The sequence below is a fragment of the Dryobates pubescens genome, chromosome 11 (genome assembly GCF_014839835.1).
Source record: "Dryobates pubescens isolate bDryPub1 chromosome 11, bDryPub1.pri, whole genome shotgun sequence".
Taxonomy (NCBI): domain Eukaryota; kingdom Metazoa; phylum Chordata; class Aves; order Piciformes; family Picidae; genus Dryobates; species Dryobates pubescens.
The window spans coordinates 30741631-30761964 of NC_071622.1; the positions used below are offsets into that span (position 1 = coordinate 30741631).

The 20334-nt window shown below is 41.1% G+C and overlaps 1 protein-coding gene across 1 annotated transcript; it reads left to right on the forward strand.

Moving 5' to 3' along the window:
- Positions 1-17: 17 nt before the first annotated feature.
- Positions 18-19961, forward strand: MYSM1 (Myb like, SWIRM and MPN domains 1). Its single transcript, XM_054165138.1, has 20 exons — positions 18-100; positions 1666-1741; positions 1940-2010; positions 3040-3117; positions 3254-3280; positions 3974-4052; positions 5029-5127; positions 6749-7512; positions 8633-8763; positions 9938-10041; positions 10984-11061; positions 12060-12148; positions 12424-12478; positions 12563-12613; positions 13265-13339; positions 13601-13789; positions 13987-14119; positions 16455-16560; positions 16677-16734; positions 17548-19961. The coding sequence occupies exons 1-20, from the start codon at positions 21-23 to the stop codon at positions 17710-17712; spliced, it is 2508 nt and encodes an 835-aa protein (XP_054021113.1). The 5' UTR covers positions 18-20; the 3' UTR covers positions 17713-19961.
- Positions 19962-20334: the final 373 nt, after the last annotated feature.

The window sequence follows — 20334 nt, forward strand, 5'->3', positions numbered from 1 at the left end:
AGAGCCGTGGGGCCACTGTCATGGCGGCGGTGGAGGAGCTGGAGCTGGAGGTGGACATCGAAGGGGACCCGGCGGCTGAGCCCGGAGAGGCGGCGTCAGGGTGAGTGAGGGCCGCGCTGCAGGCTGGTGGTTCTGTTCGCGCCAGGGAGTGTGCCCCTTCGCCTCGCGACGGGCAGGGTTTGTGAGTGCTTCACCGTGCCTCAGGGGAGAGACCTTGGGAGTCTCGTTGAGGGCCTGTGAAGTGGGAGGGAAGCGCCAGTGCTAAGCATCAGCGGGCCGGGCACTGAGAGCGGGGCCTGTAAAATCATTAAAACGAGGTGACCGCGGAACTGCTGTCATCGGATGCAGCGTGACGGGAACTAGGGACACTGGGTGGTGAGACTGCTGAGTCCCTTCTTTAGAATGTTTAGGGAGAAGGTGCCCTGTTGCATAACTAGTAGTGGACTTGCAGAGGCAGATAGGTTTGGCAAACAACACAGGGAGGATCAAAAAGCTGATTCAACAAACTCACGCGTAAGGGATCTGTAAACATGCTGGAGTGAGTGGGCAGCAATTCTAGCACAACAGATCTACTATGTGCAGGAAGAGCATGAGAGGGTCATGTCAGAAGCAGTGGCCAGACTCACATGCTGTATTAGACTAGCACCTGTCACTGCTGGACACAGAATACTGGACAATGGGGACTACTGATCTGACCCATCTCTTGATGTCTTGTTAAGGGTAAGATCCCAATGCCTGCCAGACTCAGGGCCCGGGACTCTTACTAGAATTATTTGGTAGAATTGACAATTGTGTCTCTTTCAAGTGCCCCAAGAAGGAGTTGTTCTGAGATAAGGTCAGAAAGTTAAAACAATCAAGTGGTTTAATTTACTAAAGCAAAAGATACAACAGATTCCGGATTGATGGCAATGAGTGCACTGACTTCAAGATAGTCTCAGGTTGATAAATCCTGGGAGACGTCTGACAGTCAATGACGCAAACCTTTGCAGTAGTTCTAACATACAACAGAAATGCTAGCAAATGTTAAGGTGAAGATGCAGTTCCCACCAAGAAAGATGTCCCTGTCTTGGGTGGAGGAAAAGGAGCACAGCACATTGACCATCCTTGTCTCTGTCAATCCCTCCCAGCTGCTGCAGCTGGCATTGGTACTGGTGCTGGTGCCAATGCCATGCCCCTGCACACTGAGAGATGTTGCTCTTGTGGGTTGCTGTCCCTGCCTTCTAGGTGACATTTACCATAATTTGGGAGGAGAGTTGAGTTAATGTAGTCGTATATGTTTAGCATGTACTCAGTTTTGCTCATTAGCATAGCAAGGCATATTAACTTGAACATTAAAATCATAGTTAATTATGCAGAGGTCTCAAAAATATAAGTTGGGTGCTTATATTATCTTAGCCTTGCTCCATCAGTGTTAACCAAAACTGGGCTGTCTTGTCTTCATAAGACTCCCTCCCTCAGCTCTTTGGCAAGCCAGATTCATGGGTCTTCATTTACAATCTATGCTTCATGATTGTAAATGACCTTGATTCCAAGGCTACTGAATCAGCTTGCCTTCCTGTCCCACAGTAAGCTAGGCAGTTATCCCACACCTGATAAGCTCCAAAAGCAGCAAGAGGTATATTGATTTGTGTTTGCATTGTTTTGAACACTGGAATCTTTTTTCAGAGATCATGAAAACACAGCTTCAAGCTTGCTGCAGGATCACTATCTTGATTCTTCTTGGAGAACTGATAACAGTCTTGTAAGTGTTTTTTTAATTAGTGGTGCTTCTAGCAAGGTTATCAGAACTTTTATCCATTCTTTTCCCTCTGTGCATGTGCTCTTTTAGGGTTGTAACAAGTGCTTTATTGTTTACTTTTATAAACTATCCTATATTACTGACAGTCAAGTAACAGCATGACAGAATTTATATATTGAAATATATTTATGTTGTTTGCAGCCATGGACACTGGACAGCAGCATTAGTGAAGAAAATAGGGCTGTGATTGAGAAAATGTTGCTGGAAGAAGAGTATCCTTTTGCTGATTTGCTTCTGTGTTTTCCTGTAGAACAGTAGAAAATTTCCTGTTTCTAGAGGAACTGGACAAATCTTTTCTTGTTAAGGTGACTGAAGCACTGTAACACTGTAGGTTGTTTGCAGAAATCAAGGAAGACCCCATCCAGCTGCCTGCAGCTTCCTCTGGTGCTTCCGATTCTTCAGAAAATGCCTCTGAAGCTTGTGGGATTTAACCTGGCATTGACACCAAAAATAGCAACATTTGTCCCTGCTTCAGCTGCTTGTTCGGTGCCACCTCCAGCATTGTGCTGGTTAGCTGTTTGTGTGGCTTTATAGTGAACCTGATTATACAGCTGATCTGGCTAAGAATCGCTAGTTCTTTTTGATGAATTCTTTATTTGGACAGGCTTACTGTTTGATTTTTTTTGTCTGTTTACATTCTTACTTCTACCAGCATGAAAGATGAAAATGGGAAGGAACAGCTGCTGCTTTTTTTCCCCCTCCTTTTAAAAAATGCTTCTATTTTTAAGCAGTATTGGCTTAAATAGTCTTACTGGTAGTAGTGGTTCTGGCATAAGTGGCCCTATCACAGACTAGGTTATACAAATAATAGTCACAGGCAGATATTTTTTTTAATGTCCTTTCTGTGATTGAGAGTAGTAATTTGCAGTATCAGAAGAATAAGAAAGTAAAGAAATTAAAGTTTTCCTAGCAGAATGAGTTATTGAGGCTTAATTTGAAAATAAAGTATCAGTAATGAAAATTATTTTTCTATGGTTTCTAAGTAAAAAATAGAAAAAATGCTGTTGTAGAGCTAGGATACTTAGTGTGCTGTAGGTAAAGTGAGCATGGAGCTTCAGAACTCAAATGTCACTTCCTTGTGCTTTTAACTAGTATGTAATTGTTTATTTTAGTTTTGAAAGCAGTGCAGTACTTGCTGCTACAGCTGAATGTAATTGTATGTGTAATTTAGATGACTATTAGAATTAGCACACATACAAATATCTCTGATGCTTTGAAAACTTCCTTAATAACCCTTTCAGATACTATTTATCTAATAAATCACTCTCTGAAAAAATATGGCTCAATCAGAAGGAAGCAGAGAAAAGATCTATGAAAAGGTAAGCTGTGTTCTGGAAGAAATTCTCAGTTAGATGAGAAGAAATGAGAAATCCTCCAAAAAGAAGGTGATTTGCTGAGATCTACAGCACCATCATAATTATTAATTTTTACTTTCACTTTGTTTTTCATTTGCAGCCCGCATAAGAAAGCTGGGAAGGTCATGTACGTACATCTTAATGATTGAGTTGCAATTTGAAGTCTGGTGTCTGATATTGTTCTGCTAGCAGACACTACAAATAAGAAAAACAAAGTTGTAAAGTTCCTTAGTTCCTTTTGTTTGGCTGCACAAAATTATTTAATACATCTTTCAACGCAAAGAAATGTTGTTTTGTGTAATGATAGGGCTGTAGTGAACTTGGGGTTTTTGACGCACAATACTCCTTACGAAAGAAAGCCCCTGTTGATTCCAGTTGGCTTTCTTGCCTGAACTTTTCTGTTTGCTTCTCTGTATTTCTCTGCAGCTGGTTACTGATGAGTATTGTGTGCCTCGAATATTCCTTTATGATGGAGAAGCTGACATAGAATCATTTTGGTTGGAAAAGACCTTTAGGATCGTGAAGTCCAACCATTCTCTAGCTCTACCAAATGTGGTGCTAAATCATGGCACTCGGGACCACGTCTCTGCATCTTTTAAAGACCTCCAGGGATGGGGATTCAACCACCTCCCTGGGGAGCCTGTTGAGTGTTTGATAACACAATTCTCAACAGTTTTATTATCAGTTGCATTCATGTTTAAATCAACACCTTGAATTTTACTGAAGGCAGGGAATAGTCCTCCCCTCAGAAGTTGCCTTCATTACTGGGACTTGACAATATAAAAAGAAAGCGCTGACTTCTGTTTCCCTTTTTTTCTAGGATGCGATCACCTACAAAACCAGCCAGCTACTCACTGAAGTGGACTTCAGAAGAAAAGGAGATGTTTGAACAAGGACTGGTAAGTTTATGTAATATTTGGAATAGAAGTCATTAGTTTATCTTAAATAACAAAGTAGTAGTAGTTAATAAGCATGTTATATTTATCTGCTTCAGCTTCTGTACTTCCAGTGTGTTAAAAATGATTGCCTTCTGCTAAGGGCATAATGACACTGTAGATTTATTTAGTATTTATTACCCAAAGGGACCTACAAGAATGCTGGGGTGGAACTTTGTAGTGATAGGGAGAGGGGGAATAGATTGAAGCTGGAAGAGGGGAGATTTAGACTGGAGATTAGGTAGAAATTCTTTATAGTGAGGGTCGTGAGACACTGGAACAGGTTGCCCAGGGAGGTGGATGCCCCCTCTCTGAAAGTGAAGGCCAGATGGGATGGGTCCTTAAGCAATTTGGTCTAGTTGAAGGTATCCCCATGTCAGAGGGGTTGGAACTAAGTGGTCTTCCAACCCAAACCATTCTATGATTCTATACTGATGAATCCCTCAAAATTCATTTACCAGATTTTGTTCATGTGAGGCTGATGGCAATTTGAAATCCAATGATATTTCAAATATACAGCTTGAGAACTTGTACAATCAAAATGCTGTGGTTAACTACAGGAAATGTAGCATATCCTTAAAGGCAAATCAGCTAATAAAGTGCAATCCTTTAGCTACTGTTGTAGGGTCTTCAGGGATTATATGGTTGTAGAGTGCTGGGTGTTATAGGGTTTACCTCATAAAATTCCTGGGGTTAGTAGGCAGCAGAATTGCCTGGCTTAGGTGGAAGAAGATCCTCTAGTTAAGAAGAGCAGTAGTTCTTACTCTTTGATGCAGTTTTCTCCTTGGTAGAATGAACACCAAGGTTCTTCACCATGAGTTTGCTGCACTGTTTGTGCATTTGTAATGACTACCTGAGATTTTTAAACTGTTCTGAGACACAAAGTGCAGTGCCTGGAGTGTTCGAGTTTGGGTAATGTAAATGTGCTTCATTGTCCTAGGTGAAGTTTGGCCGCCGGTGGACAAAAATTGCCAAGCTGATTGGAAGCCGTACAGTTCTACAAGTGAAGAGCTATGCTCGGCAGTATTTTAAGAACAAGGTAAACAGAGTGCCTCTGTAGGTAGCAAAAAGGCTGTTTGATAAGCATGCTGTTGTGCACACAGCCTGATTTTAATCTGTCTTTTCAGGGTATTGCTATTAAAGTACATACTCTATTTATTCTCATGTTCAGGAAAGTGGAATATACACAGATGTAAATATGAAGTCAGACCTGATTTTGAATTCTTAGAATCATAGAATCTTAGAATGGCTTAGGTTGGAAGGGACCTTACAGATCATCTACTCCAACCTCCCTGTTATGTCCAGGGATGACTCTCAACTAGACTTGGCTGCTCAAGGCCTCATCCAACATGGCCCTGAGTACCCCCAGGGAGGAGGCGGCCACAGTCTCCCTGGGCAGCCTATTCCAGAATCCCACAACCCTTGTACTGAAGAATTTCTTCCTAAGATCCAGTCTAAACCTACTTTCCCTCAGTTTTAAACAGTTCCCCCTTGTCCTATTGCTAGACACCCTTATGAAAAGTCACCCTGCAGCCTGTAGGATCCCTTCAGGTATTGGAAGGCAGCTCTAAGGCACCCCTGGAGTCTTCTTTAGGCTGAACAACCCCAGCTCCCTCAGCCTATCCTTATAGCAGAGGTGTCCCAGCCCTTGGATCATCTTAGAATGAGTTCAGTATTGTTGTAACTAAACAATAAATGTGGTATAATGGTGATCTCTTACTCTGTTGGTTGTTAGTTTGAAAATAATTGTTTCCCACTATGCAGCTGTTTCAGCCTTGTGTTGCAGTTTAATTTTACCCTCCTTTGAGACTTGAGGGGCATTTAAGCAGAAATTACTGCTCGGAGTAGTAATTAAAGACTAGAAATTCATTTTTACTTTTAAAAATTGCTTAAACTAAGGGGTTTTGAATGGAAATACATGTTCATTGACACTAGGGCTAGTACCTGTAATGCCATGCAAAAGTCAACTGCAGTGAACTAGAATGGATTAAAATGTTTTATTTTAAAAGGTAGGATGAGGAAGAAACAATTCAGAGTATCTGCTGGTCAAGTAAAACAGTTCTGACCGTTTGGGAGTGTGGTAGGTTGAAAGGAAAGGCTCTGCTTTCCCTCCCCCACTGAGAAGAAACCGTGGCTAAAACCCAGTCGGAGAAATGAGACTATATTTTACAAGGAAACAGATTCTATGTAACACAACAAATACAGGTATTTTACAATATATACAGAAATATACAGCAAATAAACACAGTCAGAAACCAGCCCCCCAACAGAGGGGGCTTCCCCCTGTGCCCCCTTCACCCCCCTACCTCCCTTCTCCCCCAAAAAGGTAGAAAAAGAGAAAAAAAGGGAGTTAGTACAGCAGACAGAGGCCTAAGCACAGGGAGTTAGTTAGTTCTTATCTCTTGGCAAGAAGCCCAGAAGCAGTCCAGCCGAAAGGGACAGCGAAGAAAGGAATACTGAAGGAAAGTCCCAGCTGTGCCGGGCCCAACAGTCTCACCTCCCACAATCCTACCAATGAAACTCGTTTAGAATACCAAAATATTTTATAAACATTTAGCCAGTGTGCCCCTTCCTTAAAAGGCACAGCCTCAAACAGTCACAGGGAGGCAGAGGGGATTGTTTTGTTTGTCCCTCCTAAAAGTATTTTATGTTTTCCCAAGGCAAAAAATGGTGCTTCTGAGAAAGAAGAGCAAAGTCAGTGTGGGAGCACTCTTCCTTTTGAAGATGGGATTAAGGTAGAAGAGTGGTCATCTGGGAACTTGAGAGGCCGTGCAGACCCCAATCTGAATGCAGTGAAAATAGAAAAGCTGTCAGATGATGAAGAAGTAGACATAACTGATGACATGGATGAACTACTTTCTCCTGCCTTCCACCAGGAAACTGGGAAATCTGAATTATCTGTTCCCTCAGAAAGTCCAGTTGAAGAATCGAGAGGAATGGAACAGAGCTTGTCATCTGCTGGACACAGTTCTGCAGTTTCTTTGCCTACAGAAGATCCTCTGCACACCAAGAGAGATCCAGTGGATGCATTAGTATTTCCAGCAGTTCCAGCAACATGTTCTCAGCACCTCAACGGTGATAAATCTGTGAACTTAGATTACCAGCAATACAATAATTGTACTGAGAAGGCTGAACAAGGCAGACTGTTAACATCTCCTGGTACTGCACAAGTAACTGATCAGGAGCATAATGTGGAACAGAGATACCCAGCTGATAATGGATTGCTTTTTCGTTCTGCCTGCCAAGCAGATGAAGATCATCCAGAAGAAGCAGAGGAGCTTAAGCCTCCTGATCAGGAAGTGGAGGTTGACAGAAATGTCATTCTGGAAGAAGAAAAACAAGCTATTCCTGAATTTTTTGAGGGCCGCCAGGCCAAAACTCCAGAGCGCTATCTGAAAATCAGGAACTATATTTTGGATCAGTGGTAAGGTGCATTCATTTCATTTACTGAAATGAAAGACTGAGATGACTTATGTTCTGCTTTGTTTTAGTTAAGACATTACTTAGTAACAATAGCTTACTCCTGAAGAGAGTAAAATTATTTTATGGTAGCATTATAAAGATTGTCAGTGAACAGCAGTGATTATTAATGCTTCTTTCACATCTTGCCATTTTTTTTCCCCCCTGGCATTCTGGAAGCTGAGAAGCATTATGAAAATGAGTGTCCTATATCAGAACAAGCTGCATCCATTTTGGTTATGTTTTCTTCCCATTTTTGTCATCCTATATTTAAGAATGATTTTAATAAATGGTTCCTCAAAATAACTTGATTACATTCAGAGGTCTGTTGCATCATAGGCGTTTGCAGAAGGACAGCTAGAAGACATACACTGTGCTAGAGCAAATAATGTTGCCTGAGAAAATTACTGCAAATTCAGAATGCTTGTATAAGTGAATATTTTATATTTCTTCATCCACTTCAGGGATACTCAGGAATTTTTGGTAGCAGGCTCCATACACAGTTTGTTCTGTTAACAGCTTTGTTTTGTTGCTTGGTGTGTTGGTTAGTAGAAGGAATTGCTGAGTTGAACTCTGTTACCTTTCAGTTGTCTTATGCATTGACAGCTTAGCAACTCCTGAGTGCTGAGCTGAAATGATTCAGTATCAGTTTGGAAATGAAATAATTCACTGACAGTTCAAAAGGAAGTAGTAAGTGTACAGAAAGTTAGAAGAGGCTTTTATTTGTTACTCCAAGGAAGCCCTTTGGTTATAGGAGTAGACTAATCTACCTCAGACTTTATTACATCAATTTAACAATATCACAATACTGCTGAGTAATTTCATAGCTTCCTGGCAACAGTCATGTTGAAGAGTTTGTTAAACACATGGAACCTAAATTTCATTCTGCCTAGGTATGAATAACCCTAAGATGAATAGTATGTGGTTTATGAAGTTCCTACTTCTGCATGGTAATGTGCCGTGTGTGCAACTTGGAGGGAAAACACCACTCCAGTGCCTCATCTTAACCTCAGCTCAAGTTAAACAATTCCTTCCTCCCCACAGGACTCGGTTTACTTTTGACAATGTGCTGCCCTTTATTTTAGGGAGAGATGTAAACCCAAGTACCTGAATAAGACTTCAGTACGTCCAGGCCTTAAGAACTGCGGTGACGTTAACTGCATCGGGCGCATCCACACGTACTTGGAATTGATAGGAGCAATTAACTTTGGCTGTGGTAAAGATATTTTTGTTAGCATCAGTTCAGAATTGTAACTGGCTTTTGCTGAACACATCTATTGTTGTCTGTCTGCTTTTTGTATTAAAATGAATGTTTTCCCCTGAAGGCTAAGCATGAAGCTTAGTAGATGTGTCTTTTAAAGAAAAGTTACAAGTTGATTTCATTGAAGCGTGGATGACTGAACTTAATCAGAATCAGGCATCCACGTGGATAATCTTCCAAACTCTCCATGGTCTTAATGTCTTAAACAGTAACTGTTGTTACATTCAAGTTCTGTAGAAGAGGAATCTTTGGACTGTGTTCAGTATAGCTGTGTTGCAGCCTGTGTGGCCGGAACCTCCTTTTGAATTCATGTTGAAGGACTGCGTAATGTCAGGTTATACTGTTCCCATGTAAGGATTCACCTTAATCCTCACTAGGAAGGACCTTCGGAGCAGATTGTCTCTCACAACCTTTGAAAATCAAGAGGAGTTTCTGACCTTACAGGATTATGGATTTTTGGGTTTACATAAGACCTTTGCTTTTTTTCTGCTTTTATTTTTACCTTTCTCCCTCATGCTTACCCACACCAGCTGGTGGGGTGTTTCCTTTTGTGCTTTTCTGAGTGTCAAGCATTGGATTTATTTTTTTCCTGATACCTACTCCATCTGAAATTTTGCCCTCCCTCTTCATAAGACAGAATTAAAGCTGATGTTTCTTTTCCTATAGTGAATGGCAAGTGTTTCATAAATAAAACCCAAAGTCTTCATCCTCAGAGCTAGTTTTCACAAGATTCAAATGTTAATATTAGGTGACATGTTAAAAGGACACCTATAGCTTAACATTGGTTTAGAGTGTGGGATTGATTTTGGCCCAGAGTTGAATGGCAGTTACTGAGGAGAGGAGTAGTGTACTGCAAATACATCTAGTCTGAGGTAAAGGTTATTAAAAGTTAGCAATAAAGAAAGAAGTATTCCTGTCTTAAAAATGCTGCAGTAGTGGGAGAGGGCTATATCATCAATCAGTAGTTTGGCCATCAAGAGATCCCTTTCCACTGCAAGTTCTGTTGTTACTGCTTTTTTCTTTATGGCATTTGTCATTAACACTTATCTATGGCATTCTTGGCTCTTTAGCAGCAGTGAGTGGCTTTGTAGCTTACTGAAGTCCAGTGTCTCTCTCTTGCACCCTGTAGAACAGGCTGTCTATAACCGCCCCCAGCCAGCTGACAAGGCACGCTCCAAGGAAGGCAAAGACACGGTGGAAGCCTACCAGCTTGCTCAGCGCCTGCAGTCCATGGTACGTGCTGGTGAGGGGGCTGGGGGCAGCAAAAACCATTCAGCATGGAGAAGGTCTTTTCAATCTTCATTTTCAGGCTGGGGCATCTCGGGGAACTTCTCCTCTGTTCAGTTTGTAGTTTCATGAGGATGCCTTGTAATTCCAGTGTCCATTTAGGTGCAAGTTCTGCTCTCTGATAAGTGTCTGCCCTAACTTCTGTCTTACACATTTGATTTCTGTTCAGGGACTGAACTACAGGTGTGTTTTAGTCTTTTTCCTGAGGCCCTAACCCCTGCCTACCTACCTCTTCATAATGTATTAGCCAGAAAATGGTGGAGTGTGTTGGGAGTGTGTGATTAAGTTCTTGCATTTTAACTGTTGCTCATAGTAGCTCTATGATTTGGCTTACTCACAGCCTTATCTACACAATTCAAGACACTAGTAACTCATTTATAAGATTATAATATGAATTACTGAGGCCTGCTAGATTTAACTTTGGTTTTCACATTTAATATAGTAGCTTTTAAGTACTTCATATCAAAATAAATCAATTGAAGAGAGGAAAACTAAATCAATCCCACTAAAAAAATAACAGATTGAGATGTAAAGTAGTGTAGCCTCCACAAGGTGTAAACGCTCTGGTTTACAGCTTTTTCTATTGTCTGAGCCCTAATCTGGTGTGATGCTGGAGTGTTGCTATTGAAGATGTTGATGATCCATGGAACATCAGCCAGGTCTTCTGTTTGCCTGAAAACCTGAAAATTTCACTGCTGAGTTGTGACAGTCTGTGAACTACTGAATTCTACACAACTCCAGGGTTTTCTTTCTTTTCTGGGAGCAGAGCATAAGTAACATTCATGTGGCAGTGACCTTTTGGACAGTATTCTTGTGGCTGATGAGCCAAAGCGAATGCAGCTTTTCTAGGAGTAAGATCCTTGACTTATGTCGATTTGCTTGCTGCAGCGTACGAGACGACGGCGAGTGCGAGACCCTTGGGGAAACTGGTGTGATGCAAAGGATTTGGAAGGACAGACTTTTGAGGTAACCCCTCTGTGTTTAAACTTCCCTTACAAAATGAATCCTTGCTAATTGCTAGCAGGTGGTGTTGCATCGACTAGACAAGGGAAGCAGTTGTGTAGCAGGTACTTAACCTCTCTTGGTGGAAGCAATAATTCCACAGTAATGTAGCAGCTGTTAGATCTTTATGCAGCTGATAAATACAACTGTGCTTTGGTGCTTACAGAGGTGTTCCTGTTGTGAGCATGTGTATCCTACGCTGATCTATGCCTGGAATGTTCTTTCTTTTGTCTTGCAGATTTCATGACCCTTTGTTTTCTGTTAACTACCTTCCTAAAGCTAACAGTAGGGGATAGGAGAATAAGATTTAAATGTGATTTTTTTCAGTCCCATATGGTTTCTGTGCTTACAATGCAGGTGATGTGAGTTCCTAATAAGAATTCTGCTACTAGCAGCATTCCCAGAAATACTATGCTTTAGGAAGTGCTTAGAGACTTCTATACAAGTTTAAATATTTTATAGAAGATTTGGAAAGAAAATACCCAGTTGTCCGTTTGCAAACTGTTTGCAAAGGCTGTACCTATTTTGAGTAACCAGGATCAGTAATTCCAGCATTCTTTGCAAAATAGATACTTGGATGGAAATAAAGGTTGAAAAAGGTGTCTTGGTAAATTCTGGTCAGAGATTGTAATGGCAGATGTTCCTCTTAGCTATCACACTTAGATTGATGCCATGCTTTGTGATATGGGCTGTGATTTTACTGAATTTGATGGATTTAGAGGAGGTCAGAATTCTCTCATTTGGTCCTTTGTGGCCTAGATCTCTGATTGCCATCACTCTCACTGCTTGATTCTGCCATAGCTATTGCCCTCTGCCTTGAGTAGTCCTGTAAGACACACAAATTGACAGCATGTCAACAGGATACTGATCTCAAAAACTTACTCTGAGCTGGTTTTGGAATCACTGTTGAGAGAGCACTTAAAGCATTAAGGCACATTTCACTTGTTAAATTATTTTTTTAGCACCTGTCTGCTGAAGAATTGGCAAGAAGAAGAGAGGAAGAAAAACTGAAACCTGCAAAATCTTCTAAAGGTTCAAGACCAATAAAAAGGTATTATTTGATGTACAGCATGTCCAGATGTAGGTCATCTAGAAGTCTTGTGTAGCTTCAGGCTGGAGTGCTGCAAATCATGGTCAGAAATAAGTTGTGTGCAGTTCAAATGTAGTGAAGCTGTCTGTATTTGGTGGTAGTCATCTTAATGTGGGGATGTCAAAATCCAGTAAAGAAAACGTGGTTGTTCCTCCTCTGCCAAGGAGACAGAGGGAAACTTGGAAAAGTTTCCTGACTGTCTGACAACTTTAGAGAAATTTTCTTTCATTTTATAGTTCCTTTGATCCCTTTCAGCTGATACCCTGCTGTGTATTCACTGAAGAGAAGCAGGTATGTACCTGTGAGTGAACACCCCAGAATGCTTTTCCACTTGGGTTGCTTTTCTTGGACTCATTATTGCATTTATCATTTCAGGAACCTTTCCAAGTGAAAGTGTCTTCTGAAGCACTTTTAATAATGGATTTGGTGAGCATTAATTTTGAATTTTCAAAAAGCTGTGCAGTATTTTTTAATGGGCACCATAAGAAGACTGAGAAATGCAGTGGTTCTTTCCATTTGGACATACAAGTGAGAATCTGGTGTTGGATAAGGCCACTAAAGATGATTTATGTATTTTTTTTTTATATTGTGCTTAGTGTACAACCATTTACCTTCTAGAAAACAATAAGAATGTTACTACTTTTCTGTCATATTTTAATTTCAGTAAAGCTAATTCCTACAATACATTGCCATTTGGAGATCTTTGTGGGCTCATTTTCTGCTAGTCTAGGCATTGATTTTGTGTTTATAAAGCAAGGTGTGGGGTGGTTTGGTTTGGTTTTGTTAGTTACAACATGAATATTGGTGCAGTGGTTCAGCACTGCACAGCGTTGCACAAGCTTCAGTTTTGGAAGCTGGCATCGCTTCATGTGTGGAAGCGAGATAGAAGTGCACTCTGTAGGTGTGTATGGAGTAATGGAAATGCTGAGTATTTAAGAATCTTTAGCTGTCCCAAATTTTCCTTCTGTATGTCATTGAGAAATTGCTGTGTTGTGGCTGTGAAGCCAATGTATGATCTACCAATGTGCAGAGAGGTGATACAGCTTGGACTTTAATAATTGTTTAATATCGTTTTAGCACTCTCATGTGTCTATGGCAGAAGTAATAGGGCTGCTAGGTGGAAGATATTCTGAAGCTGATAAAATTGTAGAAGTAAGTGTTTGTCTTTCTATGTTTTCTCTAAAATATTAGAATTGTTCTGGTAATTTCTGTAATTTGAATAGATGTATATGCTTTTTCTGAGGGGCAACTACATAAATAGATTGAAGTTAATTACTGTAGCCTTGAAATGTTGGAGTTACGTTGATGTTCAAGTGTTGGCCTGTAGCTCTATCTGAGCTGGTATGTGAGACTTTGTTTTCTTTAACTGATGGAGATTTCTTGCATTTATCCATCTGGAGACTTTTTTAACAGGTGTGTGCAGCTGAGCCATGCAACAGCCTCAGTACAGGCCTGCAGTGTGAGATGGACCCAGTGTCCCAGACGCAGGCCTCAGAAACGCTGGCTGCCAGAGGCTTCGGCGTTATCGGCTGGTACCACTCCCACCCGGCCTTCGACCCCAACCCCTCCATACGAGATATCGACACCCAGGCTAAATACCAGGTACTTGCTCCTCTGTACATCACAAATAAACAGCAAAAAAAACCAAACCACCCTAAGGCCTCCCTGGTATTTAGTGTTAATTCACATGATTGCTCTAACGCATTTTAAAATCGGTTTGTTCATGAATTGCCATAAACTGTATTGACTTTATTGTAGAATGCTCTGAAGAAGGGTGTATTTCCTTATGTGTTTTTCAGAGTTATTTCTCCAGAGGTGGTGCCATGTTCATTGGAATGATTATAAGTCCTTACAACCGAAACAATCCCCTTCCATATTCTGAGATGACCTGTCTTGTAATTAGCGATGAGATCAGCTCAGATGGTTCCTACCGTAAGTACCAATATTGTATCTCTTCTTAATTTTTCTCTCCTTTTGGTTACTAAGGGGCAATATGTTGTCTCTTCTTGAACTTGAGAAATACACATTGATATACTGTAGTGATTTGTGCTCTACAAAACCAGGAATTCCACTGGTCCATGATGTCATGACAAGAATAATGGACAGAACGTTGTTCGTATTAGTATTTCTCACAAGCCATGAAAGAAATTAAAAGGGTTGGGAACAAGGGTCACTGTTATTTACAGAGTATCACAGAATCAGGGAATGGTGGGAGTTGGCCTCTGATGATCATCTATTCCAACCCCCCTGCTAAAGCAGGGTCACCCACTCCAGGTTGCACAGGAACATGTCCAGGCAGGTTTTGAATCCCTCCACAATCTCTCTAGACAGTTTTCTCCAGTGTTCTGGCACCCTCAAAGTAAAGGAGTTTCTCATGTTCAGGTAGAATTTCCTGTATTCTAGTCTCTGCCCCTTGCCCCTTGTCCTCTCACTGGGCACCACTGAAAAATGTTTGGCCCTATCCTCTTGCCCCTCACCCTTTAGCTATTGAGATCATTGATCAGATCCCCTCCATCTGCTCTTCTCCAGGCTGAACAGCCTGAGGTCTCTCCACCATATGAATATACCTCAGTATCCATATGAATAGCTGAGAAACTCCTCTCTCTATGTTCCTTAGACTTTTTTCTGTTAACGAAACTCCAAACAGATCCTCTGGTGGAGGAGACAGAATTACAACAGCAAAGAGTAGGCTGCTATAGCAGCCAGAACTCCTTGTTTGAGTAACTTAGCATTCAGAAGGTCAAAGAATCAAACTTGCCAGCTGTCCAGGAAAGCACAAAATAGGAAAGCCGAACTGGTGTGCTGGCACAAATCCCAGCCTGAGAGAACAAAGTTTTAATGCTGCTGGCATTTCATGCAAAGGGGATCTTTTCCTTTCCTGAAGAGTTAAGAACATACCATATAAAATTAATGTATTTCAAGTGGTGATCACATTTTCTGCTCATTCCCTGACATTAATTTGAGGATGATTGCCATGATACCAGTATATGGCTGTGGTAGCTGACTCTTCTCTCTCCACCTCCCTCCCTTTGTGCAAGTCCTGATTTTTGCATCCAAACTCCAAGGTTTCCAGTTTTCTTGGCAGAGGCCGATGTGAGCTGGCAGTTCCCCCTCTGTTTTTTCCTGTGGAAGAAAGCAAGGGACACCAGCTGCCTGGAGATTTGCTTCATAGCCCTAGGACAAGGGAAATGATGGCCACATCTGTGCAGCAGTTCCTGTTTACCATGCTGATAGTACAGGAATTTTATCCTCATTTCCCATGCATCCCAAACTTCTGGAGTGGAGTTAACATAGTTACCAACTTTCTCTGCCCTCAACAGTAGACTTTTTTTAGTCACATACATTTTCTGTCCGAGAGGGCTTCATATTTATGTTTATCTCCTGAAATCAGCTGTTTGCAAAATGGGATATCCTCTACCTCTTTGGAAAAGTTGGCTGTAGCACTAAGTACTGTGTAAATGAACTCAAATCAGTAACTCCTGTAAGCCTTAACTGTTTGTGTGGATTAATTCTTGCTCTTGGAAATGTGTTCTGCACTGAACACTTTCCACTGGAGATGTGCTCAAATAGCAGATCATATTTATTGCTTTCATTTCTCTTGCTGAGGTCTAGCTGGAAAACGCCTTCATCTTGTTATATCTTTAGGATCTTGGCAAGGCTTTTTTAATGATTTGCTGAAATCTCTCTCTGCCTGCCTGAATTGTGTTCTGAAAGTAATCTTCTGGTATTCCTTGAGAATATTTTCTAGATGTCTCTCCCCACCCACCTGCAATAAACTGGAAGGTTTTCTTCTTTTAGCAACAAAACTCCTCTGAAATCTAGAACAATAGCCAGCCACATCATCAGCCAGTTCATACCTCAAAAACAAACCTACAGGAAGGCTGCAGAGGGAATTACATAAGGGTGTCTAGAGACAGTACAAGGGGGAATGGTTTTAAGCTGAGGCAGAGTAGTTTTTAGACTGAATCTTAGGAAGAAGTTCTTCAGTAGGAGGGTGGTGAGACTCTGGAATAGGTTGCCCAGGGAGTTTGTGGATGCCCCCTCCCTGGAAGCAGCTGAGTGCAGTTGAGAGGCATCCCTGCCCATGCTGGGGAGGTTGAAGTAGATGATCTCTGAGGTGCCTTCCAAACTAAGCCATTTTATGATTCTAATGAATTACAAACAGCTCTGGGGAAGGAAGGGATTGCACCTATGACTGAAAAAGGGAAAGAGAAGAAAGAGTTGAGTGCAGTGGACACATGGAATAATGCTTTTCAATTGATGGCAGGCCTGCCCTACAAATTTGAAGTGCAGCAGATGTTGGAGGAACCTCAGTGGGAACTAATATTTGAAAAAACAAGATGGATCATTGAAAAATACAGATTCTGCCACAGGTATGTGTCTGCTGGGTATCACGAATAGCCAGGTCAGCATTTGTGCATGGTACTTACTAGTGTTTCAGAAGGATGTGTCTCTGCTTTCTACAGCACTGTTTGTTCTTCTTTAACAGCAGTGTCCCCATGGATAAAATTTTCCATAGAGATTCTGACCTGACTTGTTTGCAGAAAGTAAGTTCTCTTCTTCCAGCTTTTTAAATTGCAATTATTTATATCACTTTTGTGCAAATCAAGAGATGCAAACTCAAGACATGACTCGTGTAGTGCAGCCTATTTCCTTAGAAGCACAACGAAAGGGTGCTCCTCTGAGCACTGGGGATGAGGGTGAGGTGCAGATACGAAGTTCTGACTTCACTTTGGGGAAGAATGTCAAATTAATCCCGTCTCTGCTCAGCGTGTGTTGTGCTTTCAAAAGTGGTGAAAGCTGCACGTTTCCAGAGCAGTTTGGACTTCCTAGTCCTTTGTTCAACCAGGCAGCGCTGTGCCACGTCTGTCACACATAAGTAGGGACTTTAATTTCCTTGTCGGTGTAGTCCTTGCTGTGAGGTTCTCAACTGCTGCAGCTGGAACATGAATGGCACAGACAATACACAAAGTCTGCCCAAATGCAGTCACAACAATTACACACAGCTCATTTATTTCTTTTTTTCCTCTCTCAACATGACTTTGCTTATAAACAGCTTGCATCTAAAATCGAGTTGGCAGGGTTCGCTTGAATTTAGCTGTTACAGAATGGGTTTTAATGAACTGGGTTTAAATCACTTGTGTTCTTGTGTGACTTGAGATGTATATTGTACAACTGAACGCTTTCTGTAGAGATAACCCTAAATAAACAGCTCTTTGGAATACTTGCTAGCTAGAAGGGGGGGGAAAATAAACTAGGGTAAAATGGCAGTTTTTACACAGAATCACAGAATGGTCTGGGTTGGAAGGTACCTCCAAAGGTCATCTAGTTTTTAAAAATCTCCCTTTTCTTTTGACTAGCTCTTGGAGTGCATGAGGAAGACCTTGGGCAAGGTAACAAACTGCTTCATTGCTGAAGAGTTCTTGACTCAGATAGAAAACTTATTCCTGTCCACATACAAGAGTGAGAAAAAGAGTGATGTTGGAGAAAATGAGAATGACTGTTCAAAGGAACTGCCAATGTGATGGCTCTAACAAAACAAAGTGATGGATTTTGGGGGTGGTTGTTTCATTTTTCTTCCCCTCCTCCCCATTATACCAATTCTTTCAGAATTATTATCCATGTTAATAATAAGCGTTAAAGAATTCTTTGTCATCTTACTGGTATGGTTTAAACATCCTTTGAAAACCTCATGTGTGTGACCTGACTACCTGAGGGATGCTTCATACTAACACTTTGTGAGATGCCACAGAATGAATTGATTGACCATCAGCCTGCTGTTGGGGAAGGAGGACAGCCTGGCAAGAGTACTGCACTTCAGTTTCCAAGGAGAGTTTGTCCTCTCTCCAGTCTTTCAGTTTAAGAATGTTCTCTTTACTTTCTCTCTGCAGGTACACAGCTGACTCAGTTTGACTTTGTTCCTTTAATGCTTTAGAGATGATAAATTTGAATGAATTCACAGAAGACAAACTTGACTGAAATGAAAGTTTTATAGCTCACTGATTTCAAACATTCCTGGTTTCCATTCTGGAGCTGTATTCAGCTGTAGTGTACTGCATCATCAGAGGGGGTTTATGGTTGTGATTGGTTTTTTTTTCCCCATTGATACTTATGGTCAAGTAGCTCTTTGGCATGTTCTTTGCCATCTTGCTTCTATATTTGGGAGAAAAAGCTGGCAAGATTTCATGACTTCTCAGTAATGGTTGTGCTTGTTTCCAGTGGAAATGATAACTCCTGTCTTCTTACAGGTTGCAGTCTTTCTGATCTTCCATTCTACTGGGAGATTTTATGTTGTTCTGCCAGATCATTGTGATTTGTCCACTTCTAACTGCCACTGTTTCCTGTGGAAACGAGCTCTTGATTGATGGCCAACTAAGTAGAAAATAATCTCTTTTTAAAGTAAAAAACCCACCAACTTTTATAGTCAGTCTTCTCTGTAATCTCTAGTTCAGTAAGAAAACATTGTGGTCTGTATCAGTTCTTCAGTTAAAATTTCATACAATTGTATTCATATAAATTAGTCATAAACAGATTGATCTCGATGGAGAAGTTTCTTGATTGCCACTTGGAAGTATTTCATGAACTGCATCACTGTGAATCTTTACAGACAAAATGGGCTTTACATTTTGCTTTCTGAATCACAAGGAAACTTGACTTGTATACAGTTATTGCTATTTGCCTAGATTTATCCTGGGGAAAGTTTCTCAGAGATCTACAATATATTTGAAAACATGAAGCAGGTGAGACCTTGAATTTATATCTAGAGGGGTGACCGCAGACTCAGCTCTTATTTTAAAAAGATATATATTTGTGTATAGCTCTAGTTCTTCACAGCAGAAATGGAACTTTAAGATTTTATATATTTACGGTTTTAACTCAGCTTTTCATTTGTACAAAGATTTTTGGAAAGCTTTAAAATTGCAGAATTGCATCCCAAGAAGGGAATTCCTGTACAGGAGTTAACATTGCTTTTGTCATGCCTTGTGAAACTTTTGTCTCTTGTCTGTTGCTATTGGAAGGTGCAGAACATGATCTCGCAAACATGCAAGCCCTTGATACTCAGTGGTTCTCCCAGTGCAGACTCAAGAGCTATGGAGTGAAAAAATAGTGGTGAAGGTTCTATGCTCTTCTCTCTGCTCAGATCTGCTGGTGCACAGCTTTCGATCCCACCGCTATGTGTAGTTTACAAACTTGGTGTATCTGTCTCTCTAAGGCATGCTGACTCAGTGTGCATATATTCTAACACATCATCTCTGGGACCTCCTAATTAAAACTACTGCATGGCTTTTGGTATTTCTAGTTCAAATTCCACACTCCTGGTGAGAGCACGTTCCTTCCCTACTCAGCTGTGCAGCGCTCTGCGGTGTAAGGTGTTCTTTTACAGTTTTGCATAGGTTACTCTGTAGAACAATCCCAACTAGAATTGTATGTACTAACAGCTGTAATGAGTTCTGATTTGTAGGAAGAGAGTTTTGAACCTCTGGGTGTAACAGCAGTATGAAACAGGCAGTGGTCCTTGCCCACATGCTGTCTGTTTCCAGCCACTTAAGGATGAATGTTGGTTTTACCCAGGCAGTGGTAACAATGTGCTGGCTGCTGCTCTGTGTAACAATTGAGTTAAAGTAATGTGGTTGTGGTCATTGGGTTTAACAGTGATGTTACATACGAAAAGTTCTGAGTACATTTATGTTTGAAGCAAGTTTGCTTCTTGAGGAGATGGTGTAGTATTGAGCCTTTGATCTGCACGCAGACTCTAGGTGTTCTCAGAGTCCATTAGCAGCGTGGTGTGGGAAGACATAAGACTGCTAGTACCATCCTCACTCAGTGTTACCACACGACTTGGTGCTGCTCAGTAATTATTTAGTTGGCAGGAGCCATGGTAAGACAGTAACTAACCTGCCTTTCAACAGTTATTTTGACTGTGTGGCCAATAATAGATGTTTGGCAGTTGCATGTTTTTAAGGAGATAAAAATCTATGTTACTGATACTACCAGTTCTGCTGCCAAACATATACAAGGCACTAAATAATTTTATTGGGAAGCTTGTTTGTTTGGGGTTTTCTCCCATCCAGCAATTCTTTCTATCCCAGCTTTGTGTTAGTGTACCTGTTGTAGACTGTTATACTGTTTCTGTACCTAAGACCAGC